The sequence below is a fragment of the Artemia sp. Qi Xiang Cuo genome, chromosome 4, assembly GCF_049724085.1.
Source record: "Artemia sp. Qi Xiang Cuo chromosome 4, ASM4972408v1, whole genome shotgun sequence".
Classification (NCBI taxonomy): Eukaryota; Metazoa; Arthropoda; class Branchiopoda; order Anostraca; family Artemiidae; genus Artemia; species Artemia sp. Qi Xiang Cuo.
This window is the reverse complement of record NC_142797.1, coordinates 18,276,476-18,300,069: the sequence shown is the minus strand read 5'-3', so window position 1 is coordinate 18,300,069 and position 23,594 is coordinate 18,276,476. Positions and strand designations below refer to the sequence as shown.

General features: G+C 35.5%; 1 protein-coding gene across 1 annotated transcript in view; it reads right to left on the bottom strand.

Annotated features, from left to right (window-relative positions):
• Positions 1-23,594, bottom strand: part of LOC148952844 (uncharacterized) — a 128,289-nt gene that overhangs the window by 2,129 nt on the left and 102,566 nt on the right. The window contains exons 7-13 of the mRNA XM_089088128.1: positions 19,915-20,159; positions 17,314-17,585; positions 12,697-12,970; positions 7,403-7,620; positions 4,573-4,709; positions 1,657-1,833; positions 660-782 (exon numbers count right to left, since the gene is read on the bottom strand). Coding sequence (XP_088944254.1) covers positions 660-782; positions 1,657-1,833; positions 4,573-4,709; positions 7,403-7,620; positions 12,697-12,970; positions 17,314-17,585; positions 19,915-20,159 — 1,446 coding nt within the window. The remainder of the gene's footprint in view (positions 1-659; positions 783-1,656; positions 1,834-4,572; positions 4,710-7,402; positions 7,621-12,696; positions 12,971-17,313; positions 17,586-19,914; positions 20,160-23,594) is intronic.

Genomic DNA, 23,594 nt, shown 5'->3' with positions numbered 1-23,594 from the left:
GTTAAATGAGAATAAAAATAGATATTTGAAATACGGGAAGAGAGATCAAGAGCTGTACAAATGAACAGAACATCTGTTCATATCTGTTCTGCATGAAAATATCTGTTCATGAAAATGCCGAAAGGGGAAAGACCTGACCTGCCGTCCAAAAGTAAGGTACTTTCCCGGCAAGAAATTTTTTAGGGATTATATCTCACATTCTTTGGTTATCATTTGGTAAAATCAGCGAAACCTGTAGACATAAGTTGTTCGATTTATCTTTGAATAATGCAAAATAGTTGAAATAATTTTCCAAGCAGTTCTATAACCTTAAATTATACTTGCTCATAACTTTTTTATTGCAGTCAATGCAATTGAGCACGTTTTGCTCAATCCGGATTGAGCACTCGCATTGAAAATCAAGCTAGAGCATAGGTTACTTACTGGAGCTTAGATATTTTCTTGCCCAGTCTGGATTGAGTTTCTCGTCCATTCCGGATTGAGCACTCGTATGGAAAAGGAAGCTACAACATGGGCTTCTTACCGGAGCATGGGTAATTTCTTGCCCTTTCCGGATTCAACACGTGTTTCTTGCCCTGTTCGGAATGACCACGCTTTTCTTTGTCCAGTCCGAATTGAGCACTCACATTGAAAAAGAAGCTATAATTTGGTTTACTTACCGGAGCTTGGATAATTTCTTGCCCAGTCCGGATTGAGCACGTCTCTCTTGCTACACATTCTTGAGCGGATGAACATAAAATAACGTTGGAGAATTGCGATGGACTTTCCTCTATAACTGGCTCCTAAAAAACCACGTTCAAGGCTTACTTTTAACTGGTCATTTGAATAATCGTAATGTGTTTAAACCTATTAGAATGTGACTTGCTTGCAAAAAAAAATCGAATGAAAATAAAACTAATAAAAACAACACAAACAACTAATGCAAAGTAATAATTTCAGACCAGAAACATATTACGAAATACTATATCTTAGGAACAAACGCCTCCTCCAGGGTGGATGATGAGACAATATAAACTTGTTGTTGGGTTGGGGTTTTAAATGTTACAAAGGTATATATTGCTAGAAAGTATTATATTTATTTTATAGTTCTGTGCTTTGAATGTAGCCTTGATCTCGTAAGGGAAGGGATGGAACTTTCTATTTGCCTTTTCCATGAAATAAGACTTTGGTAAATAAAAAAGAAATACTCGGTAGCAGAGGTCTAAAGAGTTAATGAAAGCTGACGAGCACGCTATGAAAGTTTCTGATAATGTCCAGTAGTCCATAAACTGAAGTTAAATTATATTTTTAAATTCAAGGGGTTAAGGGTTAACCTTAATTATATATGTATAAACCTAAGTTTAAATTTTTGTTGATAATTATCAACCGATAACTTAAACTTCTGATTTACGGTCCCTAGCTATTGAGCTTCGAAAAGATACAATACTAGAAACTGGGAATCCAAGCCCAAGAAGAAAAATAAATAACGGAAAAAAAAATATTAAACATTAATATTGTGTTGATAATTTTTTAAATTATCAACACGTTATGAAATAAATATATCATAGCGTTATAAATTGAGTTACTTAGATCAGATCAAGAAAAAAAATACTTCTCTTTGATTTTCATGTCTATATGAACAACTTAAGAAACAAAGAAAATAGTGCGCGTACTTACTGTCGGGGGAGGCTGTAAAATGGGCAGAGATGCAGAAGGTGCTGGTGGCGCAATAGGTTGCACTTGCATCACTTTGGGTGGCATTCCAGGCATAGGCATATCAGCTGGCCAAGGGTCTTCATAAAGTGGATCACGACAGCAAACACCGACTTCATTTGTCTCGGTGTTCAAACAGCTCTACGAATTAAATTATTTGAATTAAATACGAACCTATGAATATTTTATCCATTCAAAAATACAATTTTGCGCACGGAGTTTACACTTTGATTGAAGATCCATTACGTATTGTTAAAATAGCTCTTTTTCAAATATTTCTTTCCAATCATTAATAGTTTGGGAGGGCCGTGGTCCCGTGACGTATTCCCAAATGATGGATTGGTATGCTTCAGAAATAATTGGAAAGCTATTGGGGATATGTAGCTGCATGAATGAGATAAGGTTAAAGACGGTTAACTGAGTTATTTGTATTTTCCGGTCAAATTTTATGAGGTATTTTTTAATGAAATATTCCTCTGGCTTTAGTGATTTGTGTGTAAATTTTTAAGGTTAGAAATACTTCTTTAAAGTATTCTTCAGACAAATTTGTGTATAATCAACTAGGTGGAATCCCTTAGTAAGAAAATTTGCTTTTTTATAGACATCATGAAAAGCGTTGTTTCTTTAAGTTCAAAAACAAAGATGGGAGGTTACTATTAATTACTGTCCCGTGGCGATGAAGGGAGAAACATAAATTAAAAGAGACACGCTGAAGTATTTTTCAGTGGTAGACTTTTGTCCAATCAGGGGCGGATCCAGGATTTTTTTTTTGGGGGGGGGGCAAAATAGGTGGATCTGATAAACTTGCGTTAGGAGCAAGTTTAATTAACACAAACTTGATTTAATTAAGTAAATTACACTACTTTAGACTACGCTAGGGGGCGCGCCCCCTGGATCCGCCACTGTGTCCAATTTATAATCACTAATCCTCAGAGATATTACCATTATTGATTGACAATCGAAGGGAAACTACATCAGAACCTGTATATTAAGAGGTGTTTACTTTACTGAGTACGTTCAACGTCGAACCACTGTCATAATGAGTTCATAATGTGCCAGTTTCTAATTAATAGTTTGAAGTATTGCTCCTGTGTGAACCAGGGTTAAGATTAGCAAGAGATCTTGTTTTAATTTTGCCTTCAGCGCTTAAACTCCTAGCAAACTCCTCCAATTATTATGACTTGCAAAAAAAACCCAGGAAATTATACTTAATTAAAATGTTTTCCAAAAATAGCAATTAAAATAAAACCTAATGAGATATTCTGGCCAAATGACTAATAATTGTCCTCAGCGAAGTATAACAAAGACCTAGAACACAGTAACCAATGAAAAATTTAACTCACGATCAAGGAGCATCTCGAATAACAACAAACTGAAAACCAGAAATAAAAAGTAAAAATAGAAACTGAAATTTCGTGTTCAGCTTCACTTAATCCAAAATAACTTCGTGGTTCTGCTGAGCTTTTGTAAAGTGATTAAACTAAGGCTTTTTTTGGTTTGATTTTATTTAATTTTTTTCTGAGGAGCTTTCTGATCGTGAGTTACCGTAGTTTTTTATTGGTTTCTTTATTTAGTTTAGTCTTCTTTCGCTCTTAGTCTTCTTCTTCGCTGAGGACTACTATTGGTTATTTGTACCCAATTAGGTTTCATTATAATAACTGTCTTCGGAAAAGTCCACATAATCTTTTTATTTTTAAAAATAGCTACGAATTAGTTCTTGGCCAATGGTGGCTTTGTGCTGTGGTGAGTTATTTGCAGTTGTGTTACGCAACAGGAATTTTACAGGAGAAGGAATAAGTTGAAGATTACCATTTTTTTTTTTTTATACTGTAAATAGTGACCTTTTTTTACTCTGCTCAAGGGCTTGTTGGTATAATAATGCTTTTGTGTTTTTATTTAAGCTCTCGGGATACAGTACAAACAGTTTTTATATCCATAATTTGAATATCCAACTGTTTTTACAGTAGAGAAAAGGTGGTACTGCATATTAAAAAAAAAAAAAAAAAAAAAAAAAAAAAAAAAAAAAAAAAAAACTTCTAAACAAGACGCGGAATTATCATGAGCACAAAATAAGATACACAAAAATAGGGTAGGTTAATCAATTTATCATGCTGAATGTAAAAGGATGGGTAGATTAATTGCCTAAACAACTATAATGTAAAACAGAAAAAAATTGAAACGCGTGAGTAGGTAAAACGCGCATCTAGCATAAAAGATGGAATTATGAGTGGACTTTGTCCGTTCAGATTATATCAAATCTAAAAGTCCGGTTTTGTTCCTGTGTCAATAGCTTCAAACACCTTAGGAAACTTGCTAGCGCCATGGAAGAAGAAGTGCAGGAAAACGGAAGAAAAAAAGATAGAAAAAATGGAAGAAAAGGGAAGGCATGGAAGGAAAAGTGCACAGAGCTCGCGAAAAGATCTGTTGTTGATCTGTTGCTCGCGAAAAGGTTAGTGGCAAGGGGAAAAAAGAGGTAGACTTTTGGGACCAGCAGGCTCAAATATTATAATGCTGATGGAATGAAGATGGAAAATGAAATGGAGGGCATGGAAGAAAAAGTGCACGATCTCGTGAAAAGATCTACTGTCTGTAGCCATCTTCGGCTACAGTCAAGTGTCCTCAAGTACTTACGGATTAGCACATAAAAAAAAACACTTACGGTTAGTGGCACGCGGAACAAAGAGGCAAGGCTTTCAGGACCAGCAGGTTCAAATACCATAATTCTGATGGATTGAAGATGGAAACAGAAATGGGAGAGAATGGAGGGCATGGAAGAAAAAGTGCACGAGCTCGTGAAAAGATCCGCTGTCTGTAGGCATCTTTGGCCACAGTCAAGTGTCTGCATGTACATACGGATTAGCGCATAAAAAAAGTACTTACGGTTAGTGGCACACGGAACAAAGAGGCAAGGCTTTCAGGACTAACAGGTTCAAATACCATAATGCCTTGTACGCTACAGAATTCGTTTAGGACACACTTCAAGGCTGCTGCACATCCAGGATAGGGCAAACCGACTGCTAAAAATAGATAAAACAGAGTAAATAAAAGAAGAAGGAGAAATAGAATAATATAGACTAAATTAATTTACTTGAAGTGTTTTTTTTTCAATGAAAACAGCAAAAAAAAGGTATTTTTCAAATCCCAAGAATGGGGGAATCTAAGGAGGGCAATTGCTCCCAGTTGATACCCCTATTTGTTACGTATTTTAGTAAATAAATCACATTGTTCCTTAAGTATATATCAGTTAGGGAAGCCAAACAGCCCCATCTATTTCACCTGTTGTTGCTATGTCAAATTGAGCCAGTAAAAAATAAGTAAAACTTGATTGGTTCTTTTGTATGAAATTTTAAGCTAATAACAAAACGTCCTTGAATAACAAGATTTTTACAAGTAAACTCTCGTTTCTCTATGCTTTAACCCTCCCTCGTGGACACTGAGTGGAACTTTATCACTGCTCATACATATAGAGAGTAAGAAATGAAATTAATTCCCTGAACTTTTTAAATCTGCTTCTAAAATTACTTATGGTGATAATGTTTTGTCCTTATTAGTGGAAATTGGATATAGCAGTTTACTATACCAAACTTCCTACACAATTTACATTTATCTTAACAATGTAATGAAAAAATGTTGCAACGTTTGTAATTCGTAATTTAAACAAAATTAAAGGGTGAGAAGCCGCAGAAACTTTAGTGGGGGGACCTTCAAACTTCTTCCCAAGAGAAGCGATGGTTTAAAACACGTATTTTTTAAAAGTTATCACATTCTTCCAAGTGTTACGGAATCTGACACTTTTTTGTATTTATGATTTAACGTGGGGGAAGAGGGAGAGGTTTTCATAAAATCTTTGTTGGTTTCATTTTTTGCCAGATCACAATTCCAGGGGAATTAGTATACTCCTGGAACCAAACCACTGTCTGGTGCCAAATACCAATGATGTTTTCATTTTCTTTTTTCTTGCATTTAGTGCGTTCATTGGGCATATTGGTTCATTAGTATACTCCTGGAACCAAACCACTGTCTGGCGCCAAATGCCTATGATGTTTTTATTTTCTTTTTCTTTTTTCTTGCATTTAGTGCGTTCATTGGGCATATTGGTTCATTAGTATACTCCTGGAACCAAACCACTGTCTGGCGCCAAATGCCTATGATGTTTTTATTTTCTTTTTCTTTTTTCTTGCATTTAGTGCGTTCATTGGGCATATTGGTTCATTAGTATACTCCTGGAACCAAACCACTGTCTGGTGCCCAATGCCTATGATGTTTTCATTTTCTTTTTTCTTGCATTTAGTGCGTTCATTGGGCTTAGTAAACTATTCAATTACTTTCACAGATTGCGATGTTTTTAAAGAGTGAGCCAAACTATGGATATCAAAACAATGCCTCCTGGTGGCAGATTCCATGTTATCTGCTACCCAGTGCCAGATCACAATTCCAGGGGAATTAGTATACTCCTGGTACCAAACCACCACCTGGTGCCAAATGCCTTTGATGTTTTCATCAAATTAAAAATTCCTTCCAATTTTTACATAAATGCTTATCATTTTGAAAATACTTACGAAATGTTGGAATATAATTTATGTAAATGACTTTAAATACTGAAATTTAATGTCACATCTAAAATTTAACTATAATTTCTGATCATCACCAAGGTCTAAACCAGTATCAAATCATCGCTTTGGATTAAAATTACGTTTTGATCTTAACCAATAAGATCCATGTGTTTATAAGGTTTCTTTTTTGGAAGTAAAAGGATGCTAAAGCACTTTATTTACAGTTACCTTATCAGCAGTATATCAGCACTCTATTTATAGTTATTTTATCAGCAGTTATTTATAGCATTTTTTAGTAAAGTGAGTACAGAGTATGAATTATGTTGGAATAGTCAGTTTTCGGACGTAACCAACAATTAAGTCGTCAGTGAATATGAAACAAGTACTAATTTCCATCAAAATATAATCATGCTGAAGGCTAGGAAACCCAATCTAATACCCTTGGGAACCTTGCAAGATAGAAAAAAGTTGTATTTCTCTCCGTTGTGGAGTGAAACATACTGTTCTCCTTCAAATGATATGCTGAATTTCATGGTGTAATTTTCATCGAGCTTATTCTGCATTTTGGGGGTATTTTCCTTTTTTTTCTAAAATTATGCAAGTTTTATCAGGCTCATAACGCTTGATGAGTAGTTGAAAACTTAGATAATGTTATACCTAGTTTAGATGGGCAGTGATGCAACGAGGTAAATTCAGAGACTTACATATAAGGTGGATCCGGCAAAAATAAACAAAAAATGAAAAGGTAAATGGACGGAATTAGGACCACAAGTGACTTTTTTTTTACTGGACTTTCTTAGGAGGCTAGCTCAATGATGACAAGTGAGAGAAAGAAAGTTATCTCAGTTTCATTTATTAATGATCAGCAAGCTAAAAGGAAATGTGTCGTAACAAAGCCGTATCCAGAAGGGCTATGGGGTTTGAACCTTTGCGAAATTTTTATTTGACTTGTAAGGGGGGGGGGGGGTCCTAAACACCGAAACAGCACAGTTTTAAGCCTGTGCTATCAGCACTCCGGCTGAGGGTTCTTTATATAGAGCTTCGGGGAAAGAATTTCCCCCCCCGTTTGTGTAGTTGAAGCTTCGTATAAACCTTTAAGACATCAAACATTGGAAGTTAGCATATGAATTTGACAAATCTCGATGATATTACAGTACCTTCAGAGCCATCTGGAATTCGTCCGACTTGTTCCGCCTGTTGTGATACAAATGGTGCAGGAGGTAAAGGTTGCTGTGGGATGGGCAGAGGCTGAACTTGTTGAGGAACTGGGGGGGACGGTTGTGGTGCGGGTGCAACATTGAATGGTGGTCGTGTCGGTGCTGCTTCAATTGGAGCGAATACTGGTGATGAAATTGGTTCCACAAGTGCAGGTGGTCTGTAAAAATCAAATAAACGATATTCACCTTCAAATTTTACCTTTTTAAGCCTTTGCTATTTTTAAGCTGTTGATTTCCCCAAATAATTAATTTTTTCAACCAATCAAAAAGGTGATGTGAATTTTATTGTACGCAAAAATCTTCATAGCCCTAATTTTATTCAAGGGTTCTGTACTGTTTCGGTTTTTGCTCTGTTTCGTGTATGCCAGTCTTCTTTGACCTTTTTACGTTTGTTAATTCTTTAAAATACATTATATCTCCCAAAAAATCTTTTTCATAACAAAAACCTTGTCTCTGTTAAATGTTTTCATGCTATTCGCCTGATTTAACAGTTGTTCTTTGAAGGCCACTCTTTGCTGCAGAACCTCTATGGATCTTTACTGGAACCTTTGAGTTTTAAGTAAATATACCTAAGAAAACTTGGTCTTAGGAGAGCGAAAAAATTTTATAAAAATAATTTTATGAAAAAATTTGTTGTCAATTTTTTTGAGATTTGTCTATTTTTTGTTGTTGCTGTGAGAACTGAGCGGGGGTGTTGAATGATTTGTTTGGGTTTAATCACTTCGTTTTCTCACGTTTTCTCTTGCTAGCAAAGGATTTTGGTGATCCATAGCAATCTAGTTTTAAAATTTAATTTTTATAAATAAAAAAGAAGGGTCTAAGTTTAGTTGTAATTCAGAGTTTGAGAAAATAAAATGAAATTTTTGAAAAAAGAGAAAAGAAGTTTTGGCCAAGATTGCATTACCTTTCCATCGTCCGAAAAACAAAAAGTTAATGATAAATTCTCAAAAAATGAAAAAAATTAGACATTAGCGAATATTTTGCCTATATGACTAACAACAGTTTCCATTGAAAAAAGATGCAAAAACTAAATAAAACAAAGAAGCCAATCAAAATCTAACTCTAATTCAGTTCGATAGAATAATGGTGAACTAAAAACACAGAAACTAAAAACTCACAGAGTTCATTGTTACTTTTTAATCCGTCGTTATTCGATTATAGAGTTTTTGGCGAGCTTTTTATTGGTTCCTTTGCTTTAGTTTTTGCAATATTTCGCTAAGGTCATGCAGCCAAAATATCTGCTTAGGTTTTGTGCAATAGTGCAATGTTGCATTGTATTTTATGTGTACATTTGTAAAGGTAAATGAACAGCTGTGATTTCTTACATCATGGTTGCAACGTCATTAAAACAACGCACTCCGCCCCATTTTAAGCGAAAATGTAAAAACGCGTTCTACAAAAAAAAACTTAAGTGATGAAGAATTTACACTTGAAGCTGATTTATTAATGGTAATTGTTATTTCCGTTAGTATTAATGGTAAGAGCTTATTGCCAAATAAATTTATTGGAACCTAAAAAATAGCTTGACACCCCTCGAAAATGGAGTCATATGACGTCTGATCGAATCAAAATCGCGTCGTTGGAATGAGCATGGTAGAAAATTATGAGCTTGTGCCCCAGCTGAGCAACAAAAAAAAAGTCACTTTTCCATTGGAAACACTGGTGTGTCTCCTTTTTTCTATTTTTTTTCCTTCGCCGGTAGTGGGGCCACTGAAACCTTATAAAGACATGTTTAAGGACTCTCTGGAAAGGTATCTTCGATATACATTTACTTTTTACAAGTAACAAAATATAATAAAAAAAAATGCAATTTTTAACAAAAAATGCATCTTCCTGGCATTTTGACCCACTTTGGGTTAAAATGTATGCTTTGTGGCAGGGACGGATCTAGAGAAAAATCTTGAGGGGGGGGGGAGGGCAATGTGGTAAGGGTGCCAATGAGCAAAATCTCGGGGGGGGGGGTCTGACAAAAGTACCAATAATTGACCAAATTGACAAATTTATTCTAAAAAAGAGTTAAAAAAGAAGAAGAAAAAACCAAGGAAAGAGGACACCAGAAAAAATCTTGGGGGGGAGGTTCCCTCCGGCTCTTCCCCCTGGATGGGTCAGTGCTTTGTGGCACATAAAAGTAAAAAGTGACACTGAAACTATGAACATACGCACTCATAGGAACTAAGAACAAACATAAGACTATCATAGTCTAATATAAAAGATAACATACAAACTAAGAACATAAGAACCAACATATAAATAAAAGAAAATTCATTTTATATATCAAACAGTTCGTAATAACAAATTGCAAGTGAGGAGTGACTCGTCCTAATTCTAACCAAAACTCTAAAAAAGGAGTTTTGATAACAATATATATATCAAAAGTATTGACTTGTCATGGTGATTCTAAACCTTTTCAATTCATTAAGTTTAAGGTTACCCTTCGAAAGTTTTGAGTCCCAAGAAAATTTGCTCCATTTTCAAAGAAGTACCAACACCGCCCCCGTCCTCCCTCCAAAAAAGGCAAGTGACCATACTGAAAGTGGCACAACCAAATTCAGCACTTAGAAGAACCCCATTGCAGAAGTTTCAAGCTCCTAACTACAGAAATTTTGATTCTTGTATTTTATTTTTTTTTAAAAGAAATTTCGATGCAAGGGCAGGTTTGCCAATACTCGCCTTTATTTGCTAAACTAATCATTTTATCCAATGAACAATTCTCATGAATTATTTTACCTAATTGTTTAAACTTATTACAGTCCTTAATTATTATTTTGGTTCTATTAACATAAACAAGGATTTTTGGCAGCTCCCCCCCCCCGTTATTTTGCGTCTTGGCACAGTCGTGCCGTGTTGTTGTAGTTACTACCTTTTTATTATTCTTCGCTACTTTTCGTTCAATTTGAAAGATGCACATTTTTTATGCTTTTGGAATGATCACGATCACGATACCTATGATTATTACGTATTATGAATTTCAATATTATTTAAATTGTACTTTATTCATAGTGTATCATGGTACATTTGACAGAATAAATTAGAACGACGTCATTTTTTGTGCATTCTTCAAGCATTACATCATTGACAGTATGATTAGCTTCCAAAGTGGTAGAGAATTGTATTGGTAGCATACACGAAAGTAGACGGTTTTCTTCGAGGATAGGAGGGGGCTGCAACCGGCCATCCAAGATGGTCATCATATTTACCACTTACTGTCATAACTGTATTTTGAGGTTTTTTTTTCTAGTAAGGCACATATCTGTCTAGGTCAGCACTTTAGATTGATTATTTTACTTAAATAGATACCATCATGGGCGCCCTTATGGGGGGGCTGGGGAGGGCTCCCGCCCCCCCCCCCCCTGGCTGAATGATGCTGCCTTATTTTTATATTTTTGTTCTGGAATTTCTGTTATATAGCATTAAAAGTGCCAATTATACAAGGTTTGCCCCCCCCCTGGAATTCAGCTTATGGGCGCCCATGGATACCATACCCAGGGCCGCCAGGCATGGGGAGAAGGGGGATGCCCCCCCAAATTTTTCTGGTCACTCTGTAAAAAAAGAAGTCGGTAAAATCGTGCCGCTTCGCGCCTCGATTTTTCTGAAGCCGCTAAAATGCTTTGTTCGGCTCAATAAAGACCACGAAAATACTGACATGTCATCTACAGAAATTTCGAACTTGGTTGGTAAACGCAGCAGTTTTACTGACTCCTGCCGTGATTTCCCAGATGGTGCCACAATTTTCCATTTGGTTAAATACACAGCATTAAAATAGTGACATGATATGTACCGAAATCTAAATCTCGGTTGGTAAATACAGAGGTTTTACCGACTCTTGCAGTGATTTTACGTATTGTGTTCGAAACGGACATTATGCTAATTTTGGACAAAAACAGTCGGTAAAAATGACCAGCCAGTCGATAAAATTTCTTGCCCCCCCCCCCCCCCCATTTTGGCTAGTAACGACCGTGACCATACCACATAGTGTGGAAAAAGCATTGCAATATGCAACCATGTCAACAGTTAACCATGATAGGGGTAATCAAGGTAACAGTTTTTGATAACGAATTGTGAATAAGGAGTGAATCGTGCCAATAGTAACCAAAACTCAGAGAAAAGGAATCTTGATAACAATGAAATTGTTATCAAGTTTGACTTTGTGTCCCAATTCTTTAAGAACAACTGCTGAAACACAAGGGCCGTTGAATTGGAATAAGAAACTTTTTCAAAACATTAAAAAACTTTAGCGTAACAAGCAAAGGACTAATTTGGGGATAGCCCTGCTTATATACAAAATTGTTTCTGTTCTTCTTAGTTTTAATGTTGCTCTATTCTTTCATTTGAAAAAAAACTTCTTTTTATTTTTTTTAATGTTTATAGAGTCAAACCTCAATAACCGGCTTTTCCTGCTTCAAAAACCTTTGTTGATGGCATGGACAAAAAAGTGCATGGACCTCACAAAAACACTTGCTGTGTGTAGTCTATTATAATTATTGATTAGTTTATGTTGTGTCATCAGTTTTGTCGATTCACAGAAATATGGGGGAGGGGACAAAATCTATTTTTTCAAATTCTGGGGGAGGAAGTAATAAAAATAGAAGTTTTCAATAAATGCCACAAAAATTATTTTTCAAAATCAAGAGAGGGCAAATTCTTGGATACACAGCAGAACTGTGTATCCTTCTCATTGTCTATTAGTAAACCCTCCTACAAACCTCGGACTAATATAATTTTCTTATTTTATGCTTTTAATTAAGATGTTCATTAATTATATTGAAAAAATTAGAAACTGTATTTATTTATTATAAACCAAGCATTAGATCCTTGAGTTTTATTTTGTTATCAGATTTTAAGATACAGCTTTAGATTTTAAGCACGGCTAGGAGACATTTTGCGGATGAAGGATGACAGATTACCAATGATAGTCCTTTTCGGCCATCCATTTAGGGGCAGACAAAAGTAGGTAGTCTCCGATTGGGGCAGGAAGAAGTCATAAAAAAGGATTTAAAGAAAATTGGAACTTCTTGGGAGGGTTTAAAGTGGGAGGCTTTGAATAGTTTTGGATTGAGGATGAGCGTGCGTAGCTGTGCTGGCATCATGCGGTTTGGTGCTGCAGTGAGTTAGTGAGGTGCTGCTTGGTGCTGCATCAGGTGCTGCATAGTACTCAGTACGAGTAGTAGTTTATAAAAGCATCTGCGGATTAATAGATATTAAATAAACACGAATTTTGCAATAATTTTACTTACGGTGGTGGGGGGACCACAACAGGGTCTGAGCGGTCTGGTTGAGCAATTTCCGCCTCAGCTGGTTCCACTGGTTGTGGCGCTTCTGGTCTACGGCAGCACACACTAACTCCATCATTATTGCATGGACGTCCATAAAGCATGAGGTCTTCAAGTTTTGGTTTTGTCACCAGACCCTTGGCACCATTTATTACTGTACCTCCAACACATAGATTATACTGAGTGCAGACATAAGTATCAGGGCAGTCGGGACCAATATGATTTGCGCATGGGTTACCTAGAATTTTATTGTTGTAATAAGAATATTTAACCGTGATCAATTCATGCACTATAAAGGGATAAATAATGTCGCTATTTTTATAGGGCCTACATCCCCCTCGAAGGAGGACCATTGTCTAACGTCAGAATTCCAAATGTCAATCCCCTACACACAGAATTTGGCTTGTTTGGAATGTTCTGAAGAGAAAATTAGATTGGTTTTTCTTAAGAATTTTATCAGGGAGGGGGGATGCTCGTAAGTAAACTCATAATAAGAAAGCATGAAGATATCAGGGCAAAAGTCGAAAGACTAAAAATCAAAATACATCTAACAGAGGGATATTCTGTTTCCTTGCAGATGTCAAATATTTTAGGTCCTATCAGCTACCTCCGTTACTCAATGAAGTGGGTGGGCTACCCCTAAAAGTTCAAGAAATGGTAGACTTTCTGACTGATTAAAACTTTATCTAGATAATTATTTTGTTTAATTATACTTATCTTGTTATTGGCATGTGAAACTTGCCTTGTGTAATTCCATTGCTGATACACTTTTAAACTCGAATGCATGGAAGGCGCTACGGGAATATTAATCATAAAAATGTTTTTGTTTTTTTTAACGATTTTTTGTTTTTTAGCATGCTATGGGGCTTTGTCATTTTAAGTTAGCTCCTAATTTACTATGAAGGGTGAATGTGGTATCATTAACAAATATTAACGATATACTTATTTTAGTCTGATACTTTTATAAACAAGAGCAAAGTGTTTATTCTTTATGTCTAACATCCAAGGTGAAGAATGTCTCTTATTAAGGTTCATTAGGTCACAGTACAAAACGGGCCATCTCATACTTTAATCTGGAACATCTGCTTTGAGTTTTAAAAAAGAAAAGAAAAATCCTTTTGCCACTTGTAACTAGAGCCCTTCAAACTAGTTGTGACTGCAAGCGTGACCAATTGTGACAAGGTTATTCACAACAACAAAAATTAGCTCCAAATTTTGAAAAATAAAATTTTATTCGAAAGACTATGCGGTCTAATTTTACTCACCCTCCACATAATGCTGCCGGTGCATCTACATATGTCAAATTTCGAAATATTTTTTAATATATTCATGTAAATTATCCTTCATTGAAAAATGAATCGTACTTGTTGAAAAATTCTGTAATTTTATACCCCGTTAATTTTAAACTAGAAATTCATTGAAAAAATTCAGCCCGAAGGGGTGCCCACTTTCCACCACCTGGTGCACACCAGAACGCCACATGACCGCACAGTTCTGCCACGGTTGGCAAAGTTTTCACCACGCTTGGCACAGTTTCCGCCACGTTATACCCCTTTATTTTAAAACAAGACATTCATTGAAAAAGTTCAGCCCAAGGGGGTACCCATTTTCCACCACCAGGTGCATACCAGAACGCCACATGTACCGTACAGTTCTGCCACGATTGGCAGAGTTTCTACCACGCTTAGCACAGTTTCCGCCACGCTTGGCACGCGCCACCTGGTGTACATGATTTCTGAAAGTATGCTCCTCCTCGTTTCAGCCACAAGCTTCGAAAATTGTTACCTTTTAATGTTCGATAAAATTAATGACGTGACACTAAGTGTAGGGAACCGTGTACTAAACCTTTGCTTGAACTAAACGTCCATAGTTTTTTTTGCACATAAGAAAGAAAAAAAAGGAAAAAAACGTAGTTTTAATACATATTTTGCATGTCATCCAAAGAAACGCCAAATACAGTACAATGACCTCTTCCTGGATGAATAGCCTAATTTATAAACTCAATATACCTGTTTTAACAAGTATATACCTGCTCTAACGGTTAGGAGGTAAAGACATCTCTATTCCTGTAATTTTTTTATAGACCATTTTCAAACTTTCCAAAACTCCACAGCCTCAAATTCTCATAAAAAAACGACACAATCATTTAAAATGAGAACATTGGCAAAATGGAGCAAGACAAAAGGAGAGACAGGGATAAAATGATAGAAAAGGATAGCTTGGATATACCTCATTTCACCATCTTTACTAATTATGGAAACTATTACATTGCTCCCTAAACTAAATGTCCAACCTAAAGAACGCATGCAGCTATGCTATTGGATATAGTCTGTATGTGGATATAGCCTGTATGCAAGCCTCAGCTTCGGATCATCACAAAGACAAAGGACCATTTCTCCCAGGAGACTAGCCATCATCGAGAGCTATTAAGAATATGTGGTTTGGCTATGAAACCTGATTGAAAAGACAATAACATTTTACGTTTCTTTTGTCGGTAAGCTTGTCAATCAAAGCTGGTAGCACCACGGGGAACTCCCAAATCTATAAAATTGCGCCAATGATATTTGCTTTGAGCTAGTTTTTAACATTTTCTTAGCAGGTTTGCTAGAGCATTTTTAGGACCTGCCCTTTTCTGAACTTTAAAAATAACATTCTGCTCCGTTTCATCGAAAAAACAAAAGTCACACTCTCTGATGATGCGAGTTCCAATAAAACTGAATATCTCTATCACTGACACAAAACGTGGGAAATTAAATCGCGTTTCTAAGATTTCCGAGACAGTAGGTGTCGGGTTTTAGTTTTCTGTCGTTTATTTGGATCTCTTATCCAAGCTCTACAAGTTATGGCAAAACCCCTCAATCAAATCTAAATAGTTCGGCCACACAAAAAAAGTATAATGGATGAGTTACGGTGGTCCTTAAGATACCGTATCCTCTTAAGGATTGTCTCTATGCCTTTTAAAGTAATCTCCTTCATCACTCTTTTAAATAATGCTTATTTGGTTACATTTAAATATCATACACTGAATTCCGCCCTGTCTTTACTCGCCTATGTCAGGTGAAGTTTACCCTCTGACGTCAAAAGGATAACAAATCATGGTGAACTTAAAAACGGTGTTTCTGGTGCCAATCCGTCAACGCCTGCATTGATGGCCTTTGATATTGACAGCACTTGACTATCCAGTTGAAGATGTGGCCTTAGGTCGCACGTTGTAATTTATTTCAGAACTTTGACTTTAAATTTTTTTTTTATCTTCGAGTGTTTAAAACTAGTAAAAGTTTGCTCATAGTACCTAATTAAGCGCAATATCTGTCAAAGTAAAAACAGACAGAAAAACAGTTCTATTATGGTAATTCAAATAATAAAACCTTAGGCTATGATAGCAATTATTGTTTTATGCCAAAGTTTAAAATCGTAATGCACAACTTTCTATTCAGCTGTAAGCTGTATTTGTCTGACAAATAGTCAATTTTCTTTTGTACATTCTATTGAACTGTTCAAGGAAGTGGTCAAATTCTGAAAATATAGGTTTTATCGACAGTAGAAAAGATTTTTAAATACTAACTTTAATTTTGTAATTGGTTTCTGCACTATTATTCTTGATATTTAATATAGTAATAGAGTAGAAACGAAACATGAAGACGATGTTGTTAAAGTTAGATAAAAATTTCAAATACTGCTACTAAGATATGAAAAAACGTGAATGATTATGTCTTTCTCTCCAAATTCAAGCTCTCTGGAGAAGAATTCAATATCGCTATGGGGCACAATAAAACATCCTTCTCAAATCAAAGAGAGAGAGATGGAGAGAGAGAAAAGAACCGTCACAATAATCTGGAGATCACCGTTATTACTTACGTTTGTGTATGCATTAAATAGTTTCTGTTATTTTATCTGAATAACTGTTTAAATAACTTGCGCTGTATCTTTTGGAATTGGAAAAACAGCCAATTTTTTTGTCTCGAGTTGCTGAGTCATGAACGTTACCAAGGTATTTCAATTAATTCAAACCAACTTATTTACTTAATTACGGATCTTTGTCACAAAATTAAACCATTTGCCACAATACCATTAAATTATAGTCTCTCTCCAGCCCATTTATAGTCTAATTTATATTAAAATAATGGATGATTCTCAGACAAATGGTTTTCTATAATCGTAGGGTTTGGTACCTAAAGTCACCTTTTTATAGATTTGTTTTTTCCCTTAAAAAAAAAAAAAAAAAAAAAATGAATAGTGACAGTTCAAACCTTCAGTCTAAATGGTAATTAGTTCAAGAAAATTTGTTTTATATTGCAAGAAATTCATATTACAAGTCTCGTAATTGTCTCGGAAATCCTCCGGTATAAATAGTAAACATCCAACGTCGTATGGCGGCGCAGTGGGTTTGATCTCAGCCTGGTAATGCAGGACCCAGAGTACAAAATCAGATGCAGCAGCACAGTGCAGGGACGCAAGAACCTTAGTAATAAAGAAGCTTCTTTAATACAATACATGCATACAAACATTCAACGAAAAAGCTCCTTGTGAATTGTGATAAAATTTTAGCTAATTCTCAACTTATATTTAACCCATACTTACCAGCTTGCTGCCACCAGTAAGGACCTGATCCAGAAGATGCTGAAGATGATGCACTGGCACTAGCATGAGCACTTGCGCTGGCCGACGCACTTGCAGAGGCACTTGCTGAGGCAGAAGCTGACGCTGAGGCACTAGCATGGGCACTAGCAGAGGCAGAGGCACTTGCAGATGCAGATGCTGTGGCACTTGATGAGACTGTTGAGCTTCCATGAGGTGCGGGAGGTGCAGCTTCTGGGAGGATGGATTCAACAAGAGGTGGTGCAGGTGGGAGTCTGTAAGTTATAAATTATAAATAAGTATAGGCTAGACTAAATTCACATTTGGACTGTATGAAATAAAGATTAAAATAAGTAAAGCCACTGACAAAAATCAGTTACGATGAAATCTTAAGGAATTGCAACAAGAATCAAAGAAGAAGCGCCTTCATCGAAAGATATTCTCAATCAGATTTTCTTCACCCCCCTCCCCTAAAATTAATCTCAAAGCAGTGAAAATAATAATTTTGAACAAACTTGGAAAAAGTTATGCCAGCTTAGCTTGTCAAAGAGACAAGTAGTATTGGCCTTAGTTTAATTAGGCTTGCAAGTCCTTTCTGATTTGTTTTCTTAAGCTAGTATTGGTCTAGTTAGCTCGTCTAATATGCAGAATTATAAGGATTTTCCAGTTAGAAAAAAAAAATTCTCAACGGATCCCAAACAAGCAAAGTAGGCTACATGAAGAAATAGAATTTATTATTTGACCGAAAATTTTTCACTTTGACCAGACGGGTCTCGGTTTGGCCCTTTGTCAAACCTCGATAGAACTGTTTATGAAACATCATTGATGCTGATGATCTTTTTTAAAATGCACAAAAATGTTATGATCTTCTCAAAATTACCAGTAAAATGTGATGCTATCCTTATTGGTCAAGCAAATTGATTAGAAATTGATAGGCTTTATTCATACAGGAGTTGAGAAATTTAAAATTAATTTAATCATTCTGAATAAAAAAATTAGTTCAAAATATGTTTGAAGAAATAATAAAGTCTGGGAAGGAACTCTGGATTTTACTGCTATTCTTGAAAAAGTTTTGAAGATTCTAATGACCATAAGTTTTCAATTATCTATTTTCTATTTTTAATACTAATCCATAAAACTAATCTTAAATAAATAGGGCATTCCTAATAGATAATCTATTTTTTTTTTTTTATTAAAAAAAGCACTGGAAATTTTAATGTCTGTTTAAATAAGCCCTCTCTCAAAATTCTAGGACCTCCGGGTTAATACGATCATCCTTGGGGAAAAGAAAAAAAGGGCAAATAAACACGTATCCGTGATCTTTCTTCTGGCAAAAAATAAAAAATTCCACATTTTTGCAGATAGGAGCTTGGAACCTCTATTGTAAGGTTTTCTGATACGCTGAATCTGATGGTGTGATTTTCATTAAAATTCTATGACTTTTAGGTTTTTTTTCCCTTGTTTTGAAAATGAGGCAAATTTTATCAGGCACTTAACTTTTGATGGATATGAGTAAACTTGATGAAACTTACTTATTTAAAATCAGCATAAAAATCCGATTCTTTTGATGTATCTATTGATATTAAAATTCCGTTTTTTAGAGTTCCGGTTACTATTGAGACGAGCCGCTCTTACTATACAGTTCGTTACCACGAACTGTTTGATACAATAAATAAATACGAAAGTAATAAAACAGAAAACAGTTAACCCAAGTTCATCTGATACTGAAGAATTTAAATAAAATGTGGAAAAATCTTAGTAATTATCTCAAAATTACCAGTTCAGAAAACTGTTTAGAAAAAATCCAATTTGTTGTTGCGGCTGAGTGAAAACTACTCGATTAAGGATACTTCTCTTTTATTTACCTATTTTCTTATAATTTTAACAAAACTTGGAGGTAAAATAATTTATAAAAGAGACAATAATAAAAATTTAACAGAGCAACTGTAAACACTCGCGGAATATTTAATTGCACTTTTATCCCCCCACACACCTCATGAAGTAAAAGACTGTTTGTGCATTCTGAACATTCGTACCTAGCACATGGATTGGTGCGTAGGTGTACAGACTTGCATCAGTCTGCACGATTGATTAGTCTTACACTGATTACACATCATTCATATATCACCGCACAGTGGTTTAGAGACTGCACACATATTTAAAGACCGAGAAAGATATACAGACTTCACGCATATTTACTTACGACACCAAGATGTAGAGACTGCATAAAGATATAAGACTGTACAAAGATGTTAAGACTGCACACATATTTAGAGAATGCAAAAAGATGTACAGAATTCACGTACAATTACATACGACTTCAAGATTTCACAAAAATGTAAGGACTGTACATATATTTACAGAATGCAAAAGGATGCACCGGCTTCACGTGTATTTGCACACGACACTAAGGGGTAGAGATTGCATAAAGATGTGCAAAAATTCTGAAATTACAGACTCCTCTATGGATTAAGAGTTGAAGTAAATCTATACTTTTGTACGGACTTAGTACGGGAGTCGGTACATACCTCTGCAAAAGTCACACCATACTAAAGCTCCTTTTTTACAGGAATTATTTGATGAGATGACCTGATAGAAAGTTACCTGTTATCAGGGGGTGGAGCCTGATAGTCGTATCCTTGTTTATCTTGTGATGGCGTGGGGTAGTCATAGCCTTGATTGGTGTTGTGAGTGTGGATTTTTACGCCATCCTGAATTGGTTCAAAGCTATGACTTTGACCTTGCTTGGGAATAAAAGGGTTTGATGGAGGTACTCTTGAAGGTGAGGATTGGCTAAAAGTGTTTCTTGAAGCACCGTTGTTGCAGATTGTACATCCAGCAGAAACATCCTAAAAATATATATTTAATAAGTCCCATTCTTGTTGGTAAAGCTATTACGTCGTTTACTGATACAGGAGGGCGAGAAATCTAGAATTAATTTACATATTATGAATAAAAGTTTAGTTCATAAGAGGTTTGAAGAAATGATAAAGATTGGGTAGCAACTGAGGATTTTTCACAGGCATTTGGACAAGTTTTGAAAATGTTAGTAACCATAAATTTGCAATTTTTACCTGTTCAGCCACAACACCAAAATGATTATTGAAGAAATAATAGTGTACAATTTTTGATAAAGCCATAGAAATTTAGTAAGGTGTTTGGATTTGGAGTAGTTTCTGGAAACACCAAAACTACAAAATCAAGGTTGTTAAAAAGGAAGACTTTGGTGCTTAAGGGCTCTTGTCATTTCAAATTGCTGCCGTTTCTAAGAAATGACAATTCTTAGACCAAAAGGATACCTCATGTTTTGTTTTTTTCTTAAGTATCATTATACAGAGTTCTAAAAAAAAGCGCGCATCCTGATTTGCAAATAGTTTGTCCGCCATTTAGGACCTCAAGTCCTGCCGAACCTAATGTTATGATATCGAGACGTTTGTTCAAATAATTTTGATTTTCAAAATCTAGTTTTCAAATTTTCAAGTAAATAAAAGCTAATTTATCAAGTTGGATTTACTGAAAATTGATCAACCAACATCCGACTGATTAGACGAACTGAACAGCCGTCCAACACTCTTGACCAATGCATTATATACTTGTTTTTGGAAGAAGACACTCTCACAATCTATTGTCGAGAGAGCAGGGAGGTGTTAATAAATGGTTGAGTTTTTTTTCTTCCAATTCATCCAAAAGGCAGCAAAAACAACTGTAATACCAGAAGTTCAAATTTTTGAGAAGCTTATAAATATCTCAAAGCCCATTCACAGTGAGATTTTACAAATACCAATATTTTGCTAGCGATAATTTTTGCCAATGACATTTATCATAGAATTTTCCGATTGGTTGAAATATTCTACGAGAAACTTTGACTGGCTCAAATTAGCACTATCTAAGTCATGGGATTAGTAGAATCTTATTGCAAATGGCCCTTTATTAACCAAAGGAGATAGGAGAAAACGGATTAAACGAATGGTTTTGTAAAAGAAGTTTTCCATCGTTTTCCTTGCCGGAGCTGGCGCAAGGAGCCGGAACCAGACTCGGAGCTGAAAATAAAAACCTGTATGTTGCTACAGATTTTTTCATCCAATTCTTTCTCATTCCCCCAATAGCAACATTAGCTCAGTTTCTTCGAATATCTTGTTTCTTTCGTTGATGACAGCACCGTCGGTACTTTTGGGAGAAGTCAAACTTTTGGGAGAAGAAGAAAAATACTGTCGTTGATACTAATTGTCTTATCCTAAATTTTTCGAAGTCAATTTGTTTTTCGAATTCTCTTAAGCGTTTCTCTTTTTTTTACTCCGTTAACTGAAATTCATCTGTCAAATGGCGCTATTTGTAGACCCAAAGCTCATTACGATCAATTCTTAGGTATCCTTATTGACCAGATCCTGTATTCCAAACTTCACACTGGTCTAATTAAATGAAGAAATGAAGGATTATTTGTATTTCAAGAAAGCTTAAGCATTCTTTACCTAGGTCGGTTTTGAAAGTCCTCTTTCAACAGCATCCAGTTTGATGTTTCTTACTGTCCAGGAATAATGGACGGTCCACACCTCTCCTTCTCTCTTAAAACCCTTTTATCAAGGTTTATAATTAAGCCAGAAACCTCGTTCAGAAAACTAGTAGATCGAGATCTATGCCATTACCTGATCTTGAATTGTTTTATGCTCTTTCAGGTGCATGTTTTACTTTTTCTCAGCTCCATGGTGACCTCCCTGAGCCTCTTAGTACTTGGCTGTTGTTTTTTTTTTTTTTTATCTCTGATCAAACTAGTTATTATCTAAGGTCATCATCGATCATCGTAAGGTCAGATTTTCGATCTTGTAATGGGGAGTCATGATATATGAAACATGGTGCCTTAATCAGCTCGAAGGTATCATTCGTCTAGCTTCTTAAAGAAAAATGAAAAGTATTCTTCTTTTTTGTTGGGGACTGATTGGAGTCCATTTGTTTTTGTTTTTTCTGACTGATGTCAGAAAGTAATCCATTTTTCTCTGAGTTAGTGCTTGATAACTGTTGTGTCTTCCCCTCTTTTACAGAATAAATAACTTTTGCGGTGATTAGTGTTATATATTTAATGTGTGTTTAATCCATCATGAATAAATCTTTTCTTATCCTAAACAAAGCCATTCAGCAATGCCTCTTTTAATCATTAAAAAAAAGTGACCCCTTGTAAAAACTGAAATTCTATTCATAATGAATTACAGTTATAGGTGATAGTTATAGTTATAAGTGAGTTAAGAGACACTTATAATGGTCTTTAAATTACGCTTAGATTCAGGCAGTTGCAAAACCCAATGTTTGCTGATCCTTACATTTATGTTTAGTGTTCTACACTTAAACACTTAAGAACATTTTTAACACTTAACACTTTCTTAAGTTAACACTTTACAATTTAAATACTAATAGAAGCTAGTACCGTCATCATCAAGTCGCTGATACATCAAATAGTCATAACTGACATTTTTGCATTTATGAAATAATTGCCAAAATCCGTTTGCTATGTTGTTCTCAGAATGAGGATCATCAGATGAAGGTAGATCAAAATGATCAAAGTGTCATTGAATAGACATTTTCCTGCCCTTGTCCGGAACAGCTTAGTAAACACTTGTAGGAACAACTTTGTAAAGCATCGTTTTTTAGTCTCTTTAATTTTTCAACCCTCCAGAATAGTTGAAAAAAAGTGTGAGTTACCTTACGACAGGACCGTATTCAGAAATTTTTTCGGGGGGGGGGGAGTTTACAAAAGCACTTTGGGGGGGGGAGGGGGTTACTAAAAAAAACCTCAAAAACGCATAGTTTTTTTATATTCATTTTTGTTACGGTTTTATGAGCTGGGCAAACATTTCAGAGGGGGGGGGTTCAAACCCCCTAACCCCCCTGGATATGGCCTTGCCCCTTTATATTAAATAGTAATCTGAACCAAAATCAAAAGACCCTTAGTTTCTCATTATTTATTAATCGATGAAGTTTTAGCTGCATTTATTTACGTATTTACGAGAAATATATTAATTAATAATTAAAACTTTCTTAAGTGTAAAAAAAAATATTTATTTATTTCTGACGAACAGAAATGTCTTTTTTAAGAGAATGCAACCTCCAGTTTGAGAATCAATCTTCTAAAGGATATTGGGGTCGGTCAGCTTTACAGTGGCGTTAATTCATGGAAATTTAGGGGGAAAAGTTTTTTTTTAAAGCTAGGGGAGAAGTTAGTAGAGATGGGGGTACCAGCGCGATCCCTCACCCCTGCTGCCACCTATAACTTTTTTACACACCAAATATGGGCA